Source organism: Amblyomma americanum, unplaced genomic scaffold (assembly GCF_052857255.1).
Source record: "Amblyomma americanum isolate KBUSLIRL-KWMA unplaced genomic scaffold, ASM5285725v1 scaffold_12, whole genome shotgun sequence".
Taxonomy (NCBI): domain Eukaryota; kingdom Metazoa; phylum Arthropoda; class Arachnida; order Ixodida; family Ixodidae; genus Amblyomma; species Amblyomma americanum.
Genome location: NW_027526484.1, coordinates 20,668 through 46,119, shown reverse-complemented (window position 1 = coordinate 46,119; position 25,452 = coordinate 20,668). Strand labels below are relative to the sequence as shown.

The window sequence follows — 25,452 nt, the reverse complement described above, 5'->3', positions numbered from 1 at the left end:
AGGAACTGGGCTTGATAAAACTTTAGCAGCAATACAGAAACACATCTGCTCAATAGTTGCAGAAGGTTCTCACTTGAGCTCACTGCTCGCACTTCACGGCTTCCCGAAAGCCGAAGCCTGTCTACTTGATGAAGCCTGGCCAAGAACCACCTAACACCATGCAATACGCTCTTATATAGCAAGGCCCGAAATTTTTAGAAGTGTACAGCAGTGCTTAGAAAGGGAGTAGGCATCACACCACACACTAAGCTACGCCTCTGTCCCACTGTCTTCTTGATTGTGCTTGAACCATCTCGAGCCTTGTGTCCTGCGCGCAGTGCCTCGCCAAGGTCACCGGAAGAAGAGGACTAGGGCCACGCGCTTGGACGCACTTGCGGGAGGGCACTTTCAAGTGTATTCCAGAAAAATCTGTCTTTCTCTGGTGGGCACACTGAAAACACCCGGCATTATCCATAGCAGCCTTACAGACAAGTCATGTAATGGGAAGGCAAGAGAACTGATGGGCCCTTAGGGTAACAGAGTGGATTCTGAGAGAGTGTGCAAGTCGGTAAGTCAGGTTGGAGGACAAGATTAGGAAATTTGCGAGGATAAGATGGCTGCAGCTGGCACAGGATTAATTGGAGTAATATGGGAGAGTCCTTCGTTGTGCAATGGATGTAGTTACTCATATGGGGATGACTTTGGTGAATGTGAAAGGCTGCTAGCGGAAGCCGCATGCAATGATGATTTGCCCCACCAATGTTCATTGTGTAGGGTGTGTGTAGTATGTCCCCCTTGTCATCAATTGAAAAAAAAAAATTACCATCTTGAGCCATTATTGTGTTCGCAACATTTGGTGCTCTTTTTGGTGGCAGTGAAGGGCTGGGTAACTGGACTAGATTGTCTGTTCACAAACCCAGCTGCATCAGCAACAGGCCAATCCTTGCCTGCTTGTGATAGTGTTAGCACTGGTGACACCCACAAAGAGTACAGGCATTATTTTTATTTTAGGTTGCATGGGCCTTTCTTTCATGTGCATGAACAGTGTGCTCACTTATGTTGCTGCGCCCTTGCCCCACAGACCCCGCAGAAGCAGTCCAAGACGCGCAAGCAAGGAGACGCCATGAGCAGCAATCCCTCGTCCAGCACCAAGTCGCCTGCAGTCCGGAAACTGGCCGACTTTGCCTCACCCAAGGTGAGTGGGGGAACGGAAAACCTCGGGAGTAGTGTTTTTGGCCCAGGTCTTCTCTGATGTACATAGTAGTATGCTTGGAAGTGTAGAAGGAAGTGTAGCAGTTTAAAAATGATCACTTTGGGCTCCGCTGAAGCCCAGTTAAAGAAGTCCACTTGGAACTTCCAAAAGCAGACTTTTTAGAGTAGAAAGACATGTTAGTTGGTCTTGGTAAATAGAATGCATTTTTTTCAATGGAAAATAGGACATAGGAAAGACACACACAGGGCAAATGCTGAGCTTGCGTCCCTTTCCTACGTCCTGTCTGTTTTGCCCACAGGATTGGAGTAATATGGGAGAGTCCTTCGTTGTGCAATGGATGTAGTTACTCATATGGGGATGACTTTGGTGAATGTGAAAGGCTGCTAGCGGAAGCCGCATGCAAAGATGATTTGCCCCACCAATGTTCATTGTGTAGGGTGTGTGTAGTATGTCCCCCTTGTCATCAATTGAAAAAAAAAATTACCATCTTGAGCCATTATTGTGTTCGCAACATTTGGTGCTCTTTTTGGTGGTAGTGAAGGGCTGGGTAACTGGACTAGATTGTCTGTTCACAAACCCAGCTGCATCAGCAACAGGCCAATCCTTGCCTGCTTGTGATAGTGTTAGCACTGGTGACACCCACAAAGAGTGCAGGCATTATTTTTATTTTAGGTTGCATGGGCCTTTCTTTCATGTGCATGAACAGTGTGCTCACTTATGTTGCTGCGCCCTTGCCCCACAGACCCCGCAGAAGCAGTCCAAGACGTGCAAGCAACGAGACGCCATGAGCAGCAATCCCTCGTCCAGCACCAAGTCGCCTGCAGTCCGGAAACTGGCCGACTTTGCCTCACCCAAGGTGAGTGGGGGAACGGAAAACCTCGGGAGTAGTGTTTTTGGCCCAGGTCTTCTCTGATGTACATAGTAGTATGCTTGGAAGTGTAGAAGGAAGTGTAGCAGTTTAAAAATGATCACTTTGGGCTCCGCTGAAGCCCAGTTAAAGAAGTCCACTTGGAACTTCCAAAAGCAGACTTTTTAGAGTAGAAAGACATGTTAGTTGGTCTTGGTAAATAGAATGCATTTTTTTCAATGGAAAATAGGACATAGGAAAGACACACACAGGGCAAATGCTGAGCTTGCGTCCCTTTCCTACGTCCTGTCTGTTTTGCCCTGAAAAAAATGCATTTGTGGGGAGGTGGAAACATTACATTAGCATAGCTGTCTGTTTTGTTTTATCCTGTAGCGTGAATTTACAGGGACAATGAGTAACTGTCACTGGCACATTTGCATCAATAGGCATGTGCACCTTGGTGTGCTGTGCTTCGCAAATAAGAAAAATTGATCTACTGCTGAGGTCAGAAACGATTACCTCAATTGCTCCATTTTTACTGTACTGTACCATACCATACCATATCATACCATACTGTACTGTGTGTCAGTGTATGCTTGCATCTTTTGTGGAGGAACTGTGATAAAAAGCATCTGCTAATGTGCAGTCTTGCATCATGTGGGGTGGTGGTGTTGCTGTTCCCTGACATTATGTATGGATTCAGTTTTGAGATGCAGCTGCTGTTGAACAGCCTGAAGAAGTTGCTGTTATGGTTTGCAGGCCAAGTCTGAAGCCGAGCAAGCAGCCAAAGGTGGTGCAGGTGCCACAGGGCTTCAGACATGGGCACACCTCTCGTATGACTTCCTCGAGGAAGGCAAGCGCAGGTGAGTATGCTGATGTTATCCTCCTGGATAGTTGTGCACAGTGGGCTAGCTGCAATGGTCTAACACCGCCATGACAGCCTGATGCCATGACAGCACCCAGAGCTGTAACTCCAAAAATGGTGCAATTGGTAGGAAGGGGGGCAGTTACAGAGGCATTTGTTTTTTTTTTTTTCAAGTGAATTACAAAATGCAAGAAGTGGACGACTGCATTGGGAAAGTTTCGCTGGCACACGTGAGGTGCACGGGCACCCAGCTCTCCCATCTGAAAGACTAAATGGCATAGGGAAAAACTCACCCTTGTGCTGTGTAGAGGAGCCCCTACAGGTCTCAGGCATTGAAAAAAGAGGTGGGAGCGATAAATTAGCTTCTGGCAGTGAGGTGGGAGGGGGGGAGTGACGTGAATGTCTTCTGCTTGCAATACTTTGGGCAATGCACACCTATTGTGGCTGCATAATGACTACGTTTGCCCATCGCAGGAAGATGAGGAATAACTGAGTATCTTAGCATTCTGTCAGTCTCTTTCTTACTACGTATTGCCACATGTAAGTTGACCTTTATTTTTGAGAAACGTCATCCAAAATGAGGGATTTGACCTATACACTCACCGACCAATTTTTCGTTTTTCGACAGGTCTTTCATTTGCTTTTGATCTCCATTTGCTTTCAACTGCTGACCTTGTGATTGCATTGTTTTTTGTTACGCATTCATTGCTTTGAGTTCCACAAGCATCGCAATGCTGTCCTGTGTGAAGCTACGAAACCAGGTGTGGCGGGGCGGGGCGTATGCGTCTAATTGTATTTGGAGTCTTTTTTTTTCTTTTTTTTCAGCCGGCGAGAGCACCCAGCCGATGGGTCGAGTCATGTTCAGGGTCAGCTTATAAGCAACACAATGTCCATTAATTTTGTTTCCGCTTTCTGCTTTTCGCATTCCTTGGGAGTGGGGTGAAGCTGCCACGGTAGCTCAGTGGTTATGGTGCTGTGCTGCTGACCCAAAAGACATGGCTTTGATCCTGGCCGTGGCGGCTGTATTTTGACTACGGCGTCCCTCATAACCTGAGTAGCTTTGGGACGACGGTAAACCAGGTTGAGGGGGGTAAAAAGGTATTCTAATGACAAGCAGACACCTTTTCATGTGCCTTGATCATTTATGTCTTCAAGTGCTTCTAGTAGGGCACTGTGCTGGCTCACATGAAGTTGCGTTGCCACTTGAAAATTGGAGCTTCAATAAAGTTGATGTTTCAGTTAAAATCACACAGTAAGATAGCGATGCTGACTTGAGAGGCTTGCAGGGTGCTTACTTTGGACTTCCTGTGCCATGGGAACACCACCATGTTCAGTGTATTTGATGTGCAGGGAGTCATGCAGGGTCTTTTTCCTTTTTGGCAATATTTTGTGACTCAGTCAGTCTCAGGCTGTCTGTGGAAAGCAAGTGGCACCTTTTCCATTCATTTTGCTCTTGGGAAAGTCAAGCAACTTTTGTGCCCATTATATAAACCAGTGGGTATCGGCAGGATTGGAATTGGAACTAGATATTGTATTTACTCGCGTAATTTGTGCCTGTGCATAATGTGCACACCCGTACTTTTTACCCGCATTTAAAAAAAAAACTTTTTCTCACATATTTTTTGCATATTTTTTGCCAGACCACCAGCATGTATGTGAGTGCACGCAAGGTAGGCTTGGGAAGATCAGTGTGGCCGCCGATGCGGCCACACCGATCTTCCCAAGGGACAAGTGGTAAGGCCCGATATGTGTAAGGCAAAAGGGGCAAGTGGTGAGAGCCCGATATGTGCACCGCTTACCCGGCTCACTTGTGCTGGCGGTCGCTTTCCCAGATGAACAGTTGCGCGTGTGCCTGAATCCGAAACTACCAAACTGTTTGCTGTTTGTTTTGCTGCTTGTTAGCTGGGCTGCACTCGGGGGCGCTGTTTCATCGCCCATTGTCTCCTTTTCCTCCCACTGCTGGCTTCACGATCGTATTGTTCCCCGTTTATTGCTTGGAGCTGCGCACGCGCCGTCATGCCATCCCATGGTGAACTTCATAACTTGGGGCGGGGTGGGAGAGGTTATGTTTCTTATACAGTAAAAGCTCGTTAATTCGAACTCTAAGGGGACCGGAAAATTGTTCGAATTAAGTGCAGTTCAAATTATCGAATGGGCGCTAGAGTGAGCAGTTGCAGTGCCCCGCCGCGCGGGCAGAACCCGAAGCAGTCACAGCTAGACTCGTTATCGCGAGCTAGGCGCTGCTACGCGCTTGTGGCGGGCATATTCTGAGAATTAAATTGATCCGGTCCTAATGGCAAAAGAAATAAATTGATCGCCCAGTTATGCACCAGAAACAAGTACTGGAATGCATTCGCGTGAGCAACGGGCTTTAGTGCTGGAATATATGATGCTATTGATGCTCCAAAACATGTTTATTTACGGGGAAGGGTTGTAGTCAGGCAGGTTTCTCTCCTCCCTTCACTCCTTTCTCTTCTTTTCCCGATTTAGCCAGACCACATGCAGACTTCAGATTATAAAGTGCCGAATTTATTGACCTCTATTCACAATTGCGGTGACACCACTCTGCCGTCGGGATGCGGCCTCTCGTCTCGGCATCCACGACCCGTCTGCCCAGTCCTTCTCGGTCGCCTCTCCTCTCTTCCCGGCCCTCCTTTCCAGCTTGCTCTCCCTCGTCCTTGCTTCCCCGCTGCTCCCTTCGGTCGGCTCGCTGGGAAGGCATCTTGAGCTGGTTCCCTTAATCCCACGGTCGTTACGGAGGCGGCGCGCAGACCTTGGTCTTATCGGGTTATACCCCCGTAGCTGCTGTTCGGGGAGGGGGGGTCTCTCGTCCATTGTGAGCGGCAAGCACACACATAAAAGCACGAAGCGCCGGCTGTTTCTTGGGAGTGCCGAATCGCTCGCGCGCGCGTACACACACATAACCGCTGCAGCCGTTTCTTCCGGCTACGTTCGCATGTGATACGGCTGCGCGCCCGACACCTCCACCGCCACTGTGATGCGTGCCTCCACGGAACGCATCACACTTCACACCACAACCGCGCGCGGCTGGTGTCCCGCGATCCTCGCCTGGGCACTACGACACCATTAAAATAAAGGACTATGGAACAGCATTGCCCCTTTCACCCCGCTCCCCTTACCAATGGAGCTGGCGCTATAAGCCTCGGCAGCTTGTCAGCGTTGGCGTCGCTATCTCCTGTGCACGATTGCCATCTCGAACGCCACGGTGTGCTCTAAACCCACTGCGGCGGAGGGCGGTCAGTCGGTTCAATGCAATTGCTCTTACGTGTCATATGCCACTGCGCGTACCTCCTGACGATTAGTGCAATTGGTCGTCCCCTGTCGTACGGCCTCTGACAGGGCGCCATCTGACACGAGTTACAATTTTGACCGCACGTTCCCCCCTTGGACCTTTCTGCGAAGCGCAGCGTAGTCGTTCCGCCACCCTGGTGACTTGCCCACACAGGCTCATTCGCCAGTCGCGTCGGTTTCATTTGTTGCGACTCCCGCGACGCCATTTGCACACACGGCCGGCCCACGATCTTGCCTCCACCGTCAAGCAAAACTTCACCTGCTACCGCATTATGAGCGCCGACTCTCGCACGTTCGCCAGTCTCCCTCAACGTAGCGCCGCCAGTTTGCTCGCGCCTGGGCTTTTCGAGCTCTGGAGAATTTGTATGCCTGCCTTACCCTCTTTCAGCGCCAGCGCTATCGTTCTGGGCTACTGCGGTGACCGTTACAGCCGCAGCTGTGTCTGCGCGCTCCTCTTTGTTGTCACTATCCTCATTCAGTGCAGTCACCACTTCTGACACGGCGGTTGCCCCTTCCCACCACTCCGGAAGTCTGACATCCTCGATGACCGCATTACCCCCGGATACTAGCCTGCTCGCTTCAGCACAGAGTTCCACTGCCAAACTTTTCATCAGTTTTCTTCAACTCATCAGAGCGTTCCTCTGACACGTTGACACCTGCCTCCTGTTTCTCGATCGCGGCCGCCTTGTCACCACTCGAGCTTTCCAGTATTGCTCTCTGGCCTACCTCCTCTCTCACAATTGCGACCTCAGTGCCGCCACTCGAGCCTTCCGGTCTGTGGACAGCCTCTACCGCTCTCTGGCCTACCTCGAAATGCTCCGCGATGCCCGCCCCATTCTCCGGACGCACCCCCTCTTGTATTACACCGTCCACCGCCTCCCCGACCTCTCTCTCATACCGCAATATTTCAGTTGCCAATTCTACTTCTGAAATTTTAAATTTCAACAACGCCATCTCACCGGCGAATGACATCCCTGACCCTCCGCTGACGTGTGCTACCTTGGCGTTAGCAACCAGCTCCATCTGCCCACCTCCTACTCGTCGGTTCCCATCCTCCCCGCTCACACAACAGTCACAGTGCCCAGCGGAAGGACCTACAAGACGCCAACCTGTTTCACTGTAGGAGATGGCTTGGCCTGCTGGTCCACACCCGAGATGGTCGCTCAGCCCTGGGCCCTTTGTTGCCGTCTCGATGAGTCCAATGACCGGTCTGCTTCCCGTCGGGAGATCATGTCGACTGCGCCAGTCAGGCAGGTTCCTCTCCTCCCTTCACTCCTTTCTCTTCTTTTCCCAATTCAGCCAGACCACATGAAGACTTCAGATTATAAAGTGCCGAATTTATTGACTTCTATTCACAATAGCGGTGACACCACTCTGCCGTCGGGATGCGGCCTCTCCTCTCGGCATCCACAACCCGTCTCTCCAGTCCTCGGTCGTCTCTCCTCTCTTCCTGGTCCTCCTCTCCAGCTTGCTCTCCCTCGTCCTTGCTTCCCCGCTGCTCCCTTTGGTCGGCTCGCTGGGAAGGCATCTTGAGCTGGTTCCCTTAATCCCACGGTCGTTACGGAGGCGGCGCGCAGACCTTGGTCTTATCGGGTTATACCCCCGTAGCTGCTGTTCGGGGAGGGGGGGGGTCTCTCGTCCGTCGTGAGCGGCAAGCACACACATAAAAACACAAAGCGCCGGCTGTTTCTTGGGAGCGCCGAATAGCCCGCGCGTACACACACACATAACCGCGGCAGCCGTTTCTTCCGGCTACGTTCGAATGCGATGCGGCCGCGCGCCCGACAGTTGTCAAAATAAAAGTAATCGGCGAAGTGCACTTGCTTGCGTTTCTTATGCCAAGACTCCATCAACATCATCTGCAGCTTGCCCAAAGGTCCTGTGCAACGTCAGAGTTCTCATTGACAGAGAAGTGGCGTGCTGCAACATCAAGCGCCGACGCTACTTCTTGTGCACTTGGCGGTGGCATAGTTTCGTTGCTGCCTTCGGACTCATCATTGTCGGCTGTTCTCACCGCACGTGAGCCCTGCGACGCCTGCTGGGAGCATGCAGCCTCAATTATATCGGTGTCACTCAAGGGCTCCAACGTGTCCACACTGCTGTCCACGTAGCTCGCGCTCGCGGCACCAACAAAAGCCGACATCGCCCGAACCGCCATACTACGTTGTTTACACCACACGATCGTGATCCAGCGACCGCGACACACATAAACCTGGAACGGCTCACGCAGAAGCATCAGCGGTATTAGGGTGGCTAGAGTTCTAGCCACCCTAGCGGTATGGTGGCCATAGGTCTTCTCGATTTGGCTGCACTTCCTGAACTAGTTCACAAAGATGCTGTGCCAGTGCAGCGCCAGTTCTTGCGGTGTGAGTATAGCCTGACACTAGTGCTGTCGGTGCAGCGGCCAAATCGAGTGCAGAAGTGCAGAAACTTTCGTCTGCTGTGGCCATGTGTTGGTGTTTGTCGCGTGCTTTCACATATGCGCGAGGTAGCGCTAGCTGTCTTGAACGCTGTGCATTTGCTCGAAGTGGCACATCTCGTGAAGCGACTATGAAATTTCTTACTTCCAAATGTGGTGAAGAATTTGACACCGTTCTTTCCATTGTGTTGTGCAAAGTGGCGGAGGCCGGTCGACCGTCACTGATTCAACGGGTACTTTGAAGAGGGAACAAACTTTGAATTCGAGAGGTTATTCAGACTACTGCTCGAGATGATCTTTTACAGTCCATGCGCATGATTCAGACTGCTTTTGTTCTATCGATAAGGGACTGCAGTTGTCTGCCAAGAGTTGCCTGATCTATATTTAAACTCAACTAGATTGCGTTCACTTTCGGCGGACAGTGACTATCACAGACTAACTGGCAGGCGAAGCTGTGGGCTGACGGCGACGTCATGCCCAGTTGCTGTCGTATGCGGAGGTACTGATGTCGCAGCGAGTCACAGACGTTGTGATCACCCATATATCAGAAAACATCTCACCACCTGCCTCTTATGGAAGCGCTCCATTGTGCTGCGTCTGTAATAATAATTACACTCGAAAGAGAAATGGCGTAAGCAACGTGCGAGGCTGGACAGAAAGATGAGAACCCATACGCAACATGTGCTCCATGCCAGCCAGTAGCTTACGCACGTACGCAGACACGCACGCACACATACTCACACACGTACTCACACATACGCGCACTGTCATCTCAGCTCTTTGGTGAGGGTACGGCGCAGATGCCGCGCCTATCACGGGTACACGGCCGTCTCAGCCATGGTCTCAACGCCGCTCACTAAAACAAGCACGGCCGCGGAGCTGTCTGCTACGGAGCGCGCCAAGCAAATTGCACTACAATACTTGCACGAGAAGACAACTTGCCGGGAGGCAAGTGCAGCAGTGCAGAAGAACTCGTGCAGCACGAAGTCAAATTGAGTGCCGAAGTGCAGGTGGCACTAGTTGCACTGTCAAATTGAGTGCGAGAGGGCTGCAGCTCCTGAACTGGTGCAGACATGCAGCCAAATCGAGGTGACCTCATATTGATGGTGGCATGTTTTGGTTTCAATTTGGTTTCCCCCCCCCACAACTTTGGATTTTTAAATTAAAGAAAATAGGTCGACTTACAATCGTGCAAATATGGTATGACTCTCGTGCTCTCTACTAGGTGTTGATATGCATCATGGACTGCAATGCTGCATTAATGCCATTAACCCGGTGTTGCTATAGGGCCCTATCAACGGTTTGACAGCAGCCTGGCCACTGCTCAACAAGGGTTTCCTCTTTCAGGGATGCCGCAGGCCGCCTGCCCAGCCACCCAGAGTTCAACCCACGCACCTTGAGCGTCCCAGTGAAGTTCAAGGCAAAACTGACACCGGTACGTGTGGTCCTTGGATGGGGGTTGTAGTATTTCAGCGGAACTTTGAGGGGCTGACCAACATCTATTCATTGTTTTTTTTTTCTTTTAATCCTTCTGCACTGATTATCCTTGTCTCTACAGTTGCATGGCAGCATTTCATGCAGTTCGCTGGGCCTTAATTAGCACGTACACTAGTGTCATCAATAACCGGCTATGCCAGTGATTAGATTGGGTCACTGCAAGGCCAGCAGCACCAAGATTAAGGAGAAGAGTTGTGAGCCGTTAGAGGTCCTATCATTCTCAATCCCTCTCACCTGCATACTGTTTGCACTGTTGGCCTTTTGAGTTCCCAAGGGCTGACAATTTACTGGTGCGACTTCATTGAAAATGATTGGATGATTGGAATAATAGAAAGAATCAAGTTTCCTACATTCACAGGTGCCCTTTCAGAATGTTTTCTTTGCTGTCCATGCTGTCACCCCAATCTTAGATCTGCTTTGTGCTTGTCTAAGCTCTGCCCAATTATTCCAATTTTTTTCCAATTATTTTTTGGTAAACAGGTATGAATCCACGCTAATTATTCAGCAACTGCTTTGAACCAAACCTAATTGCTATTGGAGGGTAAAGAAATTTGGGGGACACTTAAAGGGGCTCTAAAGGGGCTGTCAGTAAAGTTGCGGTATTCCTAGCATGTTAAAGGGCACCGCTTCACAAATGTCCTCCAGCAAAAATTTTTTTAATGCGTTTTGTGGAAGCTGAGTTATCTGTAGTCAAAATTTGAATTTCTGCGTCTTCGCCATTCCCTTTCTTCTCGTCACTTTTTGCACGCTGAAATGTCGGCGCTCTGCCGCCGGCCCTACTCACTCGGGTCCTCCGTCAGCTGCTGGCACGGGGGGAATTCCCTGGGGCAAGTTGGCATGGCGAATCAATGATAGCAGTCCACTGCTGACGTAACGAGTGCTACATGACGCATTGTGCACGGATTCAGGCCAGAGCCTGGCACCGCTGGTCGCCGCGAGGTGCGGAAGCTGGAGGTCTGGTACGCATTATGAACGCTCGGTGGCCTGTACTCTCAGTAATGCAGGCACTTTGTAGGCAACCTCAGACGCGCTTTCCAGGGATCCTTAAAAGGTGTACTAAAGAGCATTCTGAGCTCATCTTTTTACGATGGGAACTCGATCTACACCCTCTGAGCATTCTTGCAAAATTCGAATTGTTGTCATGGGCAGCCAATTTTTTTTAAATCGGATTAAACGTCCCAGCTCCCGCCTTTTTTGAACTGACCTCTGAAAGTAGGAGGAGTCAACCAACGCATGTGGTGCCTTTCAGCCAGTCGCTTGGCGGCTTTTTTAGGTTTCTGTGAATAAATAGTTGCAGTCGCAGACAACATAGCGGCAAATTAGGCCCACGGAAATAAAAATGCGTGTGACTCTTTGCTTTACGCATCACTCCGCTAATGGCAGAGCGGCAAGCTGCCAAGCGGCTGGCTAATAGGCACTTTATGCGACTCCTCCTACTTCCGGAGGAGAGTAAAAAGAAACGGTGGGAGCCAGGACATTTAATCTGATTTAATAGAGAAATCGGCCGCACAGGACAATAATTCAGCTACCTGGGGTCCTCTATACATATCACTTCGCAGACACGGACACTGTTCTTTATTTTATTTTATTTTTTAATTTGTTTAAAAAATATTTTACCACAAGAAACACGAGGTCTCCCTTTAACCAAGTCGAACGAATGTTCGTTCCTCAAGGGTCGAAGGGCACCGTGCTTGGCTCGTGTCCTAGCTCGAGTTCGAGTCCTAGCTCGACCATTTTTCTTTTCAGTGCAATTTTCTTTCTTCAGATGTACATAATGGTGGTGGAGTGACGTCACGACTCTGTAGATCAATACCGAATTGTGTAGTGACGTCATCACTGTCGTACTGTGGAATTGTTGTGGGGTGTTTGAATTACCTGCACCAAGTCATGCAGTTGTGACATCACGACCGTGTGTGTCAATTTCATTTTCTGGACATGCTAATGATGCCAGTTTCTCCTCTGAATGGGACTGTTAACGCTTTCGCAATAAAATGCCTATGTGTACACCTGGCCAATTCTTTAACAGTATTATCAAAGCATCAAAACAAATGGTTGTGCAGTTGCATATGACTAAACGAGGCAGCGAAAGTAGCCAACAATATGCACATGTGCAAAAAGTGCCTGCTGTTCTAAGCTTGTTTCATCACTTCGTTTTGTCACAGAGCGCTGTACAGCCGTTATTTCACACTTGTGTGATGAAGCCACAGAATTGGCCTGGTGCACTTGGTTGTCCACTTTTAGGGTGAACACGTGAGTGCACGCATGAAGTCAGGCCATGCTTCAAAGTGGCAAATTGCATGAAGTACCACCTTTAGGTCCCTCTGATTCTCTACCATTTTGCTTCAATGCCTGTCATGTCACACACATTGCCGCTCTGAAGACTGCGGCCACACGTTCAGATGTTCACCCTAACAGTGGATCACCCTGTGCATTACTACTTTGTGTGCTGATTATTTTCCCATAATTACTTCATATTAAAATGATATATCGTCTCTTTGATATGTCCATAAATGGAAGCATACTTCACAAAAAGTGGCAGAACACTTGGCTACTTGGTGGCCCAGCTAGAGTTTTACATATACAGTCGAGCCCAGTTATAACAAATGCTTGCTTATTAATGAGAAAGCATTATATGGTTATATCGAATCAGCGAAAAGTGTCTCCAAATTTTGTCTGCACAATTATGTCGTTCTGTGGAGATAAATGTGCAAAAGTTTGATTGTGTTAGGTAGTGCGTGAGTAGATCTTGAAATGGGAAAAGTTTGGTTGATGAATTGTAGTTAATTAATTAAATTTAATTAATGAAAAAAAATGCTGTTTGAAGCAGGTTTTAAGTGACTGATACGATGAAAAACGATGTAAATTCGCGAGAAGGCTTACTTAGTATGAAAAATTAAAATACAAAAATAAACGAAAAGAAAGTGAATGTATGAGAAGGCTTACTTAGTATAAACAAACAAAAAACTAAATAATAAAAACAACAAAAATTAAAAAAAAATGAAAAAAGAAAAAAGAAAAATTGAGAGTAAAATAGGGGAAAGGGAAAGGCTTTCACATTTCCGCACTTAAGCAGACGTAAGTACAATCCTGAAATTTTTTATTACCCAGGGCGGTGCTACTGTCAGGACATGTATTAGGGCAGTGGCACTGTTTCGGACAAAACGAACAACTGCAGCCACACACCATTCAGTTAGAACGAATGAGGAGGCCTTGTGAACTCGCCTCTGCAGTAAAAAAAACTTATGTTTTGCGAGAGTGCGGAGACTGAAAGCGATCTCCCGGGCGTCGTGACACCTTGGTCCCTGCCTCTGAAAGAATGTGGCGACTTTTAAAGCAAAACAATAAAAAATGGTTAATGGAAGCAACCGCTGGCCAGGCATGTGCCGATGGGCTATGAAGGTCAATCACTATAGTGGGGGTAATGACTGCACTGAAACGGGTCCTCTACTTTGCCATGTTAAAGAAGTTGTTTAAGTGGATGCCATTCGAATGCATTAAGGTGTAATGCGAGACATGAGTGCATGTTTTCCAGCTGTGCAAAGCATTGTAATTGGAAAGAGAAGCGTGGTGGGTGTGAGACAGGGGCGCTATTTAAAGTGAAGCTACTGCTCACTGATCAACTTATGGTAGCGGCTTGAGAAGTTTGGATAGTAGTTAAACGTTACGCCTTGCTGACCTAGTGGATCACTTGACATGCGTGTCACCTGCGCCATTGGCTCTCTTCACCTTGTGTACTGCTGCTGATAAATTCTGTTATGTTGAGAGTTGATGTGATCTGCAAACACATGCACTCTGCTAGCTGAATGTATCATTACAACATTTTCAAGGATGGGAGGTTCCGAGGCTGTTTTTTGGCACGAGTCCGAAGGCTGCAATCGTGTATATTATAACGACGGACAATATGCCAAGTACTGGTTTGATCGACTGGGAAAAGTGTTGTTGACACTGCAGCGAGAAGCAGAAGCCTTTTTGCCACTGAAAGTTAGTGCAGTTTCGCACTCCAGCACATTCCAAGTGGCATTTCCCTCACAATGGCTGTTACAGTTCCCAAGAATTTTTCTGGATGCCGAAAATGTGAACATCTTTCTGACAGCTTCACGGAGCAGTCTGTAGCAATATATAGTTTATTGGTCGAGTTCAGCATTTTTCAAGCTGCTTGATTATTCACAGTTCTTTCCCCGTCCCCTTCCAGTTCCGAAATAAGTTGGTGACTCTATTTTTCCAGCTGTACAAATTTTCTCTACATTACCAGTGTCTTTGCTGAGCCGTTCTTTGTAGCAGCACCTAGGCAACATTGGAGCTCTGAAGGCATGTAAGGAAGAAGAGGCTGCATATGGGACACTTACGTCTGAACTAAAAATCATTGCTTACTCACATTTCATTTCTGCTCAGCAGTGTGTAAAATCACTGTGCATTGCTGTAGTCCTTTTGGGAAGCGTGCCACACAGAGCTGGCTGCGATCTCTCAATCACCCAATCACAGCAGCGTGCCTTTCCTTCCAGTGTTTTCTCTGTTTTGTGTTCCTGCATGTACATAGCATGTGCTCATAAACACTTCAGCATCAGGCTCACTTCTACCTTGTCTGGTGCAGTGTTTAGCCATTTAAAGCAACGCACGCCAGCCAGTGCGCTGGCTGAGCACACGTGTGCTTAGTGAATGAAATAGTTTATGGAGCTTCTTATTATGCATTCTTCATTTTTCATAGGCCATGCGTCAGTGGTGGGACATGAAAGTAGAACACTTTGATGTCGTACTCTTCTTCAAGGTGAGCGCGCTTTCTCTTTACATGTCTGTTGTTCTGTGTCGGCACTTCCCTGCCTTACACCTCCTGTTGATGTCTTTGCCTGTAGACATCTTCCCTAGACAGATTCTGCAGACAGCTTTGGCCCTTTGCAATCGCCCAAATAGGAAAAAATGCCACTGAATGGCTTGAAGTTAGCTTTTGCGCGACAGCAAAAAAATGAAAATGGCACAGAAATGCCTCAGGTTCGAACCTGACCGCGTCGGAAAGGGCAGGGTTTTGTTTCGATGGAGGTGGAAGCCCGTTTGCTGTGTGATGTCAGTGCAGGTTAGACATCCTGTTAAAGATCCCCAGGTGTTCGAAATTATTCTGGACACCTCCACTACGGCACCTCTTTCTTCCTTTCTTCTTTCACTCCCTCCTCCTTTATCCCTTCCCTTACAGGGCAGTTGTCTGCGGAGATGCAAAACAGGTACTAGTACTGCGCCATTTCCTTTCCCCAAAAACCAATTTTCAACCAATTTTCAGAAATGCCCAGGGGAAGTGCACCTTAACAGGATATGGCTGGTAGCTTGATGTGTGAAATATGCAAATGCTTGTCACAATGGTCGAGGAAATTTTTCTGGAGCTTATCTCGAACTATGCTTTAAGGACAAGGTTAATCGGAGAGATACAGGAGAGGTCTTTGCCCTGCAGTGGGTGTAGTCAGGCTGCTGCTGTTTCTACTGCTGCTGATTATTCTGGTGTTTAAAATCTCTAGGTTTGAAATAAATGGATTTGACTCCACTTTTCACTTGTGCCTGGCAGCAGTTGTAGCTTTCCACTACTGATACATAGACATGCATATGTCACATCTTTTACGCCATAATTTGCTGATAGTACTTGATAGTACTTATTCACTATGGTTAGGGCACTGGGCTACTGATCGGGAGTACCCGTATTTGAACCCGACCGCGGCGGCCACATTTGGATGGAAGGGAAATGCAAAGGCACCCCTGTCCTGTGTGATGTCAGTACATGTGCAGGTTAAAGATCCCCAGGTGGTGGAAGTTATTCTGCAGTGCACCTCTTTCTTACTTTCTTCTCTCAGTCCCTCCTTTATCCCTCCCCTTATGGGCTGAGATGCGAGACAGATACTGCACCTTTTTTTTCCCTCAACAACCAGTTATTTCTTATTATTATTACATGCCACAGTTCAGTGGAATGTGTTCTCTTCTTGGCTAGGTGGGCAAGTTCTATGAGCTGTACCACATGGATGCAGTCATTGGAGTGGAAGAGCTTGGATTGGTCTTCATGAAGGTGAGTGTCCGTTGCATTTGTGCATGAGTAAGGGGCCATAGTTGTGTCAACTGCAACAGAAGCTTTTGCACATTCTGCATTACTGCATGTCTGTGGACATAAGGCACTCAAAAAAATAGCCTCTCTGGCATGCATTTGAGGCAGGCACGTCAAATGAGCACTTTGTGTCTTATCTGTCTAAAGCATCCTCTTGTCAGAATGAATCTTTATGCAGTTTTGGCCTTTTTTAAAGAAACGATTGAGCATTCCTTTCTTTTGTGTGTGCATGCAGGGGGAGGTTGCACACACTGGCTTCCCGGAGATTGCGTATGGCCGATACTCGGAAGCACTCATACAGAAGGGCTATAAGGTGGCACGTGTTGAGGAGACAGAGACGCCGAAAATGATGGAGGAACGATGTCGCAAAAGTAAGTTCACTTACCAAACTTATGCTTTGGTTACTGGTGCATGCGCATAAGTGTCGTGGTGTACACTGAGGCATTATTTGAAGTTATTCAAAAGGTTGGACAGTTGAAGGGAGCTCAAATGCTAGCTGATCTTCTTATGACTGAATTGTAGAGTGACACCAGCTGATTTACCATGGCATGTTGTCTTGTATTTTTAAATGTTGTCTTTTTTTTTTCTCATTATCTGGTGCATAATACTGGCAGTGAGTAATGCTTAAAGCATCTTTTGGCTATGCTTTTTCTAAGAGGCTGTCACTGATACAGCCAAGGTTGTTTGAATCGGCCTTCTCACGTTTTGAGAAGCCTGATTTACCAGTAAACCACCTCTCTTAAGGGGAGATGCAGGTCTTGAAGTTATCAAAAAATGCGAACATTTTGATTTTGCAAAAATGGCATACTTGAGATCAACACACTGTAAAGCTCCTGCCTAAAAATTTCAAGCTATAATTTGACCTCCAACTGCTACAATATGCCACCTCTGAAGCCTGGAAATAGCCATTTCGGAGAGAAATGCAGCAGGACTTAGCACCTGCTGCTTCCCAGGACCGCGTCCCCAATGGCTGCCATCATGGTTTTGTTTGAGGGCTGGACCCCTTCCCCACTACGTGGGATTACTCACTATTGCGAAATATTTCTGGAACGTCCTCATCCGGCTGTTTTTTGAGGCCTCTGCAATGACGTCCGAAATGCTGGCGCGTGCACTTCAAATGCGATTTTCTCAGCTTCGTGTTTTTTGCCAACATGACTAGCCTTATGGAAATTTTTTATTATGTTTCTATGGTGCAATTTCAATTAATCCAATACCATTGAATTGAGAAAGAGCTTAACTGTGGAACTATGCAGTTTTTGTTCGACTAAGTCAAACGTTTCAAATTTTGTGAAATATAACGTCGCCTAACTATACTTCATAAATATGCTGCTTGGACAAAATTGAACATTTTTGTATGATGATGTTCTTCAAACAATAATATAATTAGCATAGCTCCATATGGCAGGCCTTTGGCTGCAGCCCCATTTCATTCGAAACCAAAAAATGTAAAGGATATTCACAATATCAAAGTACCAGTAAAGAATATTCGCGATATCAAAGTACCAGTAAAGGATATTTCCAATATCAAAACTTGTGACCTCTTTGTTAGTTTACCTATGTATGCAGCGAGCATTATTATTGGTAATCTATTCTCTGCCTTTTTTTTTTTCAAGCTTTTTCTTTGGAATTTCTTCAAGCAGTTGCCTTTGTTAGCTGTTCTAGTTATTTTTCCCAAAGGTGCTGTTTGTGATGTTGCATGGAGCTAAGATTGGTTTTTCCTAAGTCGTGAATGTCCCACAAATATTATTCTTTTTTTTTTTATCACAACACGGGCCTTTATTTTTGGTCGCTTTCAGCATGTACAATCTGGCAAATTTTCCACTTAGTTGAGGCACCTTAGGCTTAAACTGCAAAAGATGTTTGGCTCTCTGCCAGAAAGCGGTGCTCCAACATTTGGGCAAAAACACTGCTGGATTATCACAAAAGTTGCTTTTGCCCTGCCTAAGTAATTTTGGGATTGAATTTCTTCTCACTGCAATCAGCTAAGCCTAAAAGTGAGCTCAGAGGTTGAGCTGACTGCCAGAGTTGCTGACAGAATGTGTTTGTACCTGCAGTGCACAGACCAACCAAGTTTGACCGGGTAGTCCGGCGTGAGATCTGCCGGATCACGTCTAAGGCAACGCGGACTTTCGGTGTTCAGGATGGCCAGCTCTGTGACCCCGAGCCGTCCTACCTGTTGGCCATTGCACACCAGCTGGTGAGATGCACACTGTCATACATTCTTTGTTATTTTTTTTTTGCTCATGAATTAATGTACAGTCAGTTGCAAGGGCACTACAGAGGAGACAACAATGTAACTTCACTAGTCCTTAGTGTGCGGCGCATCCCCTACCCGCATCCCAGGCCTGCGTGCCGGGACCGGAGATTTGAGGGTGGGCCAATAAAGTTTCCATTCATTACTGTGGAGAGTGGTTGCCAAGATGAGTATTCCTGATTATGTATAGTTAACTTGTGCTTCCCTAAATTTGTCGTGGTTATAGTTGTTGCAGTCTGTGGTGCGAGGAGGTTCTGCTCTTTGGCTGTACATGGCAAGAACAACCACAGAGAAATTTCGGTTCTGCATTATGGAATACAACGTGCCTGATGAGTATATCATCACAGAGGTGAAGAGATATTAGTTTGTTGGTAAATGGTGACAGAACGTCGCACGCGGAAAAGTACTGTGAGAAGAAATTTTGTAGTGATGCTATAGAAGTGGTGTGTATTTCATACATTTCTTTGACATAATTTAGGTACTTGAGGTTGTGAATGGGGTCAGTGAGCATAAAATATGTATCTTTCAAAAGTTTCTCGGCGAGTCTCAGAGTAGCATGGTAACGAGATGATAAATGCGTACTTAGGCACCAGCACTTTGAAGTTCCTTATTTACACTTATGTAGAGCGACCACGAATATAACATGACAGGAGTTTGAGACCTCAAGAAAATAAAAATAATTATGTCAATTACTACGTGTTCACGTTTTGTTCAAGCAACTGCAACTGAGGCGCCGAGGGCTCGGGAATAAAATGGAGATGGTGCGCAAAATTATGGAAGCAACAGATACGTCCATGTTATTCGAGAGGCAACACTTCAGAAATGCATGCGACATTGTCGACTTTGTTAACACGTGCAGTCTTGCACCCAACAAAGGCCGCCGTAATTGCCATACCACTGCTGCTATGTGTTTTATGCTGCCCAATTCTGTGGTGCTTTGCCTTTCTTTCCTCTCCCTGCCCCACTCAACTCCCTCAATGCCTTCTCTCTTGTGCAGACTTCTTTCTATATGTTCATAGTCGTCCTCTCCTTTTCCCATGGTTGCTGAAAAGGGGGCTTCTCCTAGCAGCTCATGATTCCGGTGCTTAAGGCCACTGTAGCTATATGTTGAAATTCAAAGTTCAAAGTTTATTCAAAAATACCGTATTTGCTCGCGTAATCCTCGCACTTTTTTCCCCTGAAAATCAACGCGAAGTTTGGGGGTGTGATAATTATGCGGGGAAAATTTTCAAGCAAATGTTTTGGAGTGTTAAATGCAAAGATGAATGGGTGCAAGATCAGGATTTTCAGGTCCGCAATTGTAAATATAACGAAAACATTACTTTCAAGTGTAACTTACCTTCGTTATGAAAGTACAGGGTGAACGAAGCTCAAGCTGCTAAAGCACTTTATTTGCCGCGCACAACCTCCCCGTCACTACTCGCGTTGCGTACGTCCTGCAGGCAATTCTACTCTTCCATCAGAGTCCGTGTCGACACTGGAATCGATGGTTTCTTCATCTTCCGATGCTTCTTCATCGTCCCACACGAGGTGGTCCTCGGTCGCATCCAGGGCGTTCGAAATTCCTGTTTTCTTGAAGCTTCTGGCCACCATGTTTACATCAATCATCCCCCATGCCTCTGATACCCAGCTGCACAGCAGCTCCACGGACAGTCTTTTGATCTTGCCGCCCGGCGTCGGAGCATGTTCACCTTCGGCCATCCATTCTGCGTACAGCCTCCGGACGTTATCTTTAAATGGCTTGTTCAAAGATACGTCAAGAGGCCGCCGGGTATAACAGCCAGGTCCGTGCGCAGTTCCTTGAACTTCGCCCGAGCCGACTCTTGAAGATGGCCCCAAAAGCTATCAAGCACGAGGAGCGACGGAAAAAGAAGCGCTCCCGGTCGCCGCCCCCACACAGTCTTCACCCAGTCCACCATAAGGTCCGCGGTCAACCACCCCTTTTCTTAGACGCGCACGTGTATACCAGGGGGGAGCTTTCCTTTCAGGAGGGTCTTCCGCTTGAAAATGACGTACAGTGGGAGCTTCTGCCCGTCCGCCGTCACGCCTAGCATGACAGTGCACCTCTGTTTTTCGGCACCTGTAGTCCTGACGTGCACAGTCCGAGCACCTGTCTGTTCGACTGTCCTGCTGCTGGGCATATCGAAATTCAGCAGAGTTTGGTCCGCATTCCCTATCTCGGAGAGCAAGAAGTTTTTCTCCTGCCGGATCCTGATAACGAATCGATGGAAGTCCACTATTTTCTCTTCATAGGCTGCGGGCAGGCGCTGGCAAAGCGTCTTTCACCTCCTGAGCGAGAGTCCATTGCGCCGCATAAATCGTGTGGCCCACCCGTTACTAGCGCGGAAGTCTTGCACCGGGATGCCCTCCGTTCTTGCGATTACGAGCGCCTGGTTCCGTATCAAATCAATCGACACAGCACACCCATCCGCTCGTCAAGCCTTGATATATTCCAGTAAAGAGGATTCGAAGGCAGGAAATTTCCCAGTCTTCGGTCCACGGAAGGCCCGGCGCGTCTTACCAGTCGCCTTGAGTTCGTCGTGCTGCCGTCTCCAATACCGGACGCAAAACTCGTTGACGCCGAAGTGTCTGCTGGCGGCGCGGTTGCCATGTTCCAACGCATACTCAATAGCTTTTAGCTTAAAAGCAGCTGTGTAGCTTGCGTAGCGTCCCATGGCGAAGCGGCACAAAGAGCACGGTGCAACACGCAAACAAGGCAAATGAGGCCTACGAGACACCGGAGAGCTGGAGACACCTTCGCAAAATGGCGTAGCGGTGGTGAGTGGATGAGCGGTAGCGGCGGTGGCAGCGGATGATAGCACAGTACCGCCGCCTAGTAGCACGCGCGCCCAACCATGGCAGTTAGTTGTGGCCGCAGTCAATAGATGGCGATGGCTACGACAAGCAGACGGCTCGCGGCAGTAATTTTGGGGGTGCGATGATTATGCGGGGAAAAAAAATTTTCCCAATTTTTGATAGCCAATGTGGGGGGTGCGAGCGTTACGCGAGTGCGAGCATTATGCGAGTAAATACGGTATATGCAAAGCTAATGTTCACAGGTGGATACAGAAAGAAATCCCTAAGTTGACCACTGTTCAACACTACACCTCTTCGCTACACTAGACCTCTGCATTACACACAGGGCAGCAAGGAAAAAAATTTGCACTATAGTGTTTGTTCCTTGATTTCGAATATAATGTGAGATGTGTTCTGAAACTGATGAGTGAAGGAAAAAGTTCTCGTTATAGTATTCATGTAAATACAGCGGTGTTGTTTTAGCCTTTAGATGCAATATCAGGTCACTGCTTTATTACTTTTTGCTGCCACTGACGTCGCATCTTATTGGTATGATTGTTCTGGCTCCTGGTCTTTTCTTGGTGCACTTCCCTGCTTGTTTCGTTTCATTTTCAATGTGCGATGAATGATTTGTTATAGTGATTGATCTATTTGTTTTCGCTTCTCTTCATGCAGGAATCTGGGGAGTCTGGCAGCAGCATCAGTTTTGGAGTGTGCTTCTTGGACAGTTCTGTTGGCAAGTTTCTTGTAAGCCGGGGCATTCCTTGATTCTTTCTTTACCCCTATTATGTTTTGAATGTTAGTGAAGTCCCTTTAGAGCAGGGATTTTCAAACTATTTTGCCTCAGGGAACCCCACAGACTTACTGTAAAATTTCGAGCAAGCACCCCCACCCCCGCAAGTCGAAATTACTGGCAAAGTAGGAGGGGAGTGTTATCCCGGAACGACGGCGAAATTCAAGATGGCAGCGACAATATTTTCCCGCCAGAAAAAAAAAAAGCACGGTGCACATGGATTTAAAACGTCCTGCCGTTCTTTGCTGCTCGAAGAACTCGAAGAGGGCATGTCCTTCCACGCATTCACTGAACACCGGCGCGCCGTTACTGAACTTCCTTCGAAATTTTGCTTTCCCCGTAAGTTTGCTGTAGCAACTTCTCAAAATTCTTGTCCCATTCACATATCTGTTTCCGGTCGAGCTTGAAGTGCCCAGACGTTTGGTGCACGCTCCTTCCGTTTTCCCGATGCCATTGTATGACCTCAATTTTCTTGGCCACTGTGTACGATTCGATTGCCAGTTTGACACTGGCATGGTTCGAAAAGCAGGATTGGATTGGATTGGATTTTTGGACTGGATTGGGGCAGACAAGTGTTGCCTGGGCACGGTGCGTGATAAGGCGCAGATATAGTGTTAGAGGGGGGTAGTGGGGTCAGGGAGAGCCCGCGGGTGTGACATCTCACGTCGACACCGTGAGATGGCGCCACCGGAGCACTGGCTGTAAAGACCCACGACATACCCGCGATAAGTGCTGCATTCGCAGCGCCGAGAAAGCTGTGTGCATCTGGTGTAACACCGAAAATCGGATGTCTGCAGCTCTAATGCATATTTTCTTAAAACCTACCTCTCAAGGCAAAGAGCCCAGAAAAGGTGGAAAGGCGGACATGCTGCAAGTTTGGGTGAAGATAAAGCCGACCCGACGAAGAGACAGAACCGCCGCATGACGATCCGGTTGCATTTTTAAATGCAAAGCTCACAAACAGGGCAGAAGTAAAATTGTGGATGAGTAAATCGCTTAATTTTCAATCAAAATTTTTGATGCACGTCCAGGCGCGATTACATTCACTGTTAAAGTTAGCCAAACAATTGCGGCACGCGTACTTACGCATCCTGAAAAGAGATATCCCGAATCGACGAGGCTTTATTTCATCAAATTCAGCTTTTATTTTCCAAAGTACACATTCACTGAAATCTAGAAAGATAATTCCTGCCACGGTGATGCAATTAGTAGGCGGTCACGGCGGTTCCTAAACTGCGCGAAATTTCGTAATACACCGGCAAAAAAAAAAAAGTGGGGTACTGCACCAAACAATCTTATTGGTACAACAAACGGGCAGCCACCTCTTCCTCAAGGCACTGCTTACGGCTGCTACGAGAGAGGCACCATGAACAACGGCTTATCTTCGTGTGCAATTTCTTTTTACGTCGTTCCTGTCGCGATTGGTTCAGCCCTTTTACATAAAAGTGCAGCCTTGTCAGCACATAGAACTTCATAAACTTTGTTGTGAGCTCATCTGCATGCTGCCTGCAACCTAAGGCATAACCAAAATTTGCCTTCACAAGCAGCATTACATCTACTATTCTGTCACTGCAGAGTTCCTCGCGACTGAAGAAAACAGTGAATATATCCTCTAACTTCTTCACTGCCGGGAAAAGTTCTTGCGAAGGATACAACAACCCTCCCTTGCCACATATCTATGAACTCAGAATTTCTGCCTTCCTTATTGGAGCTTTTCAATAGGCTTTGCAGTGCGTGCAGTGATAACGTGTCAGAAACTTTCGGGCAACATACCCTGCCATATAATGTATAAGGCGGTCGTCGCTCTTCTGCTCTAGATACTCTCTGTGCTCAGCAGGAATACTCTGAAGCATGCGCTCGGCTGAAGCTAGGTTGCCTTTCTCGATGAGCTGGTCGATTGCAGCAACCCCCTTGAGCAGGAGCATCGCACGCATCCAGGAGAGAACTTATTTCTCCGCTACCTCCATTAAGGTCAGCATTGCCTGAGCGCACTGTCTTGGCAAGATTGTAAAACGGCAAGCAGTTGACGGCAATTAGAAAGTGTGTTGGTGTTGGGTGGTCGCTCGACCCGCACGATTGCCTTATTATGCCAAATAAATTTTCCAGTTGATCCTGGCTAAATCCGGATGTCATGATGTACTTAAAGGGGGACGCGGCTTTCAACTCGCGGAAAATGGTCAAAAAAGCGATTTTTTGAAATACTTATTTTCTGCTTTTACAAGTCATATTTTGTGTGATTACAAATTTTCATCGTCGGAAACCATAAAGAAGTGCGCCAAATCATTGTTTTGATGATCAAGGGTGGCCGAAAATTTCTTCCAAGTAGCGAAAAAACGCCGCTTTTCAAGCCCCGATCTCTCGGCAACCGCCCAACGTAGCGCGGCCATCTTGGTCTCTATGGAAAGCGCGTTCCTCCGACTTCAAATTTCCCGCTTCAGCGGTCTCCTCAGAGCGGAAACAAACGCATAAAAAGCAAATGTTTCACGGTCGCGCGGTGATTTCAGATTGGCTCCGCACGTCACGTGACAGCAGCGCGCTGCGCAATTGGTCTCCTTGGCGGGTGCGTCGTCTGCTACGCGTGCCTCTCGACTCTGCAGCTCCGCTGCTCGTCGTGTACGATGGGGTTTAGTCATTTGAGCAGAGAACCTCGGCTCGCCGTGACTGTCTCTTGCGCAGAGCTTAGTTTCGTATACGGATTACGCGGCCGCCATGTTCGTCGGTACGCGCGGAGCATAGTTTCGGAAGCGGCTTTCACTGGCGGTCATGGGTCGGCGACCTCTGAAGTACAAGACGGCGCGTGCCTATGGCACCCGTAAGCGAAAATCGCCTATGGTGAAGAAGAAGAAGTCGTCTGCTTCAATTACTTCTGATGTGCAGCGCACTGACGAAGTTACGGGCTCGCAGGCGAGTACTTCGTGTGCGGCTACGACTGTTGGTGGCGCCGCTCCAGAGCCGCTGCCGAGCACTTCACACGCGGACGAAACATCGTGTGTGAGCACGGGGGACTGTTCTGAACTTTCTACTTCGCGCTCTGCATCGCCGGAAGCATCAAGCAATGAAGGCACCACGCGTGTCGCGGGTTCTCTTGGCACTTCACGCGACGACGCCACGCCGTCCACGAGCACCGGGCGCACCATTCAGGCGCACCTGGAGCCGCGTTTTGTGTCGGAAACATCAAGTGATGAAGGCACCGCACATGTCGCGGGTCCTCTTGGCACTTCACGCGACGACGCCACGCCGTCTACGAGCACCAGGCGAAAAGGGTCGGCCTATTGGTGGGAAAGGTGGCCTCACTCAGGCTTTAATTAAGAAGTTAACAAATTATTATGGCAAGGCCCTGCACGATCACGACAACGTTGAGGACATGCAGAAAGCTGTGATAGCAACTTTTTATCACGTAA

The 25,452-nt window shown here is 47.9% G+C and overlaps 1 protein-coding gene across 1 annotated transcript in view; it reads left to right on the top strand.

Annotated features, from left to right (window-relative positions):
* Positions 1 to 25,452, top strand: part of LOC144111872 (DNA mismatch repair protein Msh6-like) — a gene marked incomplete at its 3' end in the record, with an annotated part of 64,678 nt that overhangs the window by 25,191 nt on the left and 14,035 nt on the right. The window contains exons 6-14 of the mRNA XM_077644900.1: positions 1,061 to 1,174; positions 1,935 to 2,048; positions 2,799 to 2,902; positions 9,983 to 10,070; positions 14,838 to 14,897; positions 16,098 to 16,172; positions 16,444 to 16,579; positions 18,263 to 18,405; positions 21,934 to 22,005. Of these exons, the coding sequence (XP_077501026.1) occupies positions 1,061 to 1,174; positions 1,935 to 2,048; positions 2,799 to 2,902; positions 9,983 to 10,070; positions 14,838 to 14,897; positions 16,098 to 16,172; positions 16,444 to 16,579; positions 18,263 to 18,405; positions 21,934 to 22,005 (906 nt within the window). The remainder of the gene's footprint in view (positions 1 to 1,060; positions 1,175 to 1,934; positions 2,049 to 2,798; positions 2,903 to 9,982; positions 10,071 to 14,837; positions 14,898 to 16,097; positions 16,173 to 16,443; positions 16,580 to 18,262; positions 18,406 to 21,933; positions 22,006 to 25,452) is intronic.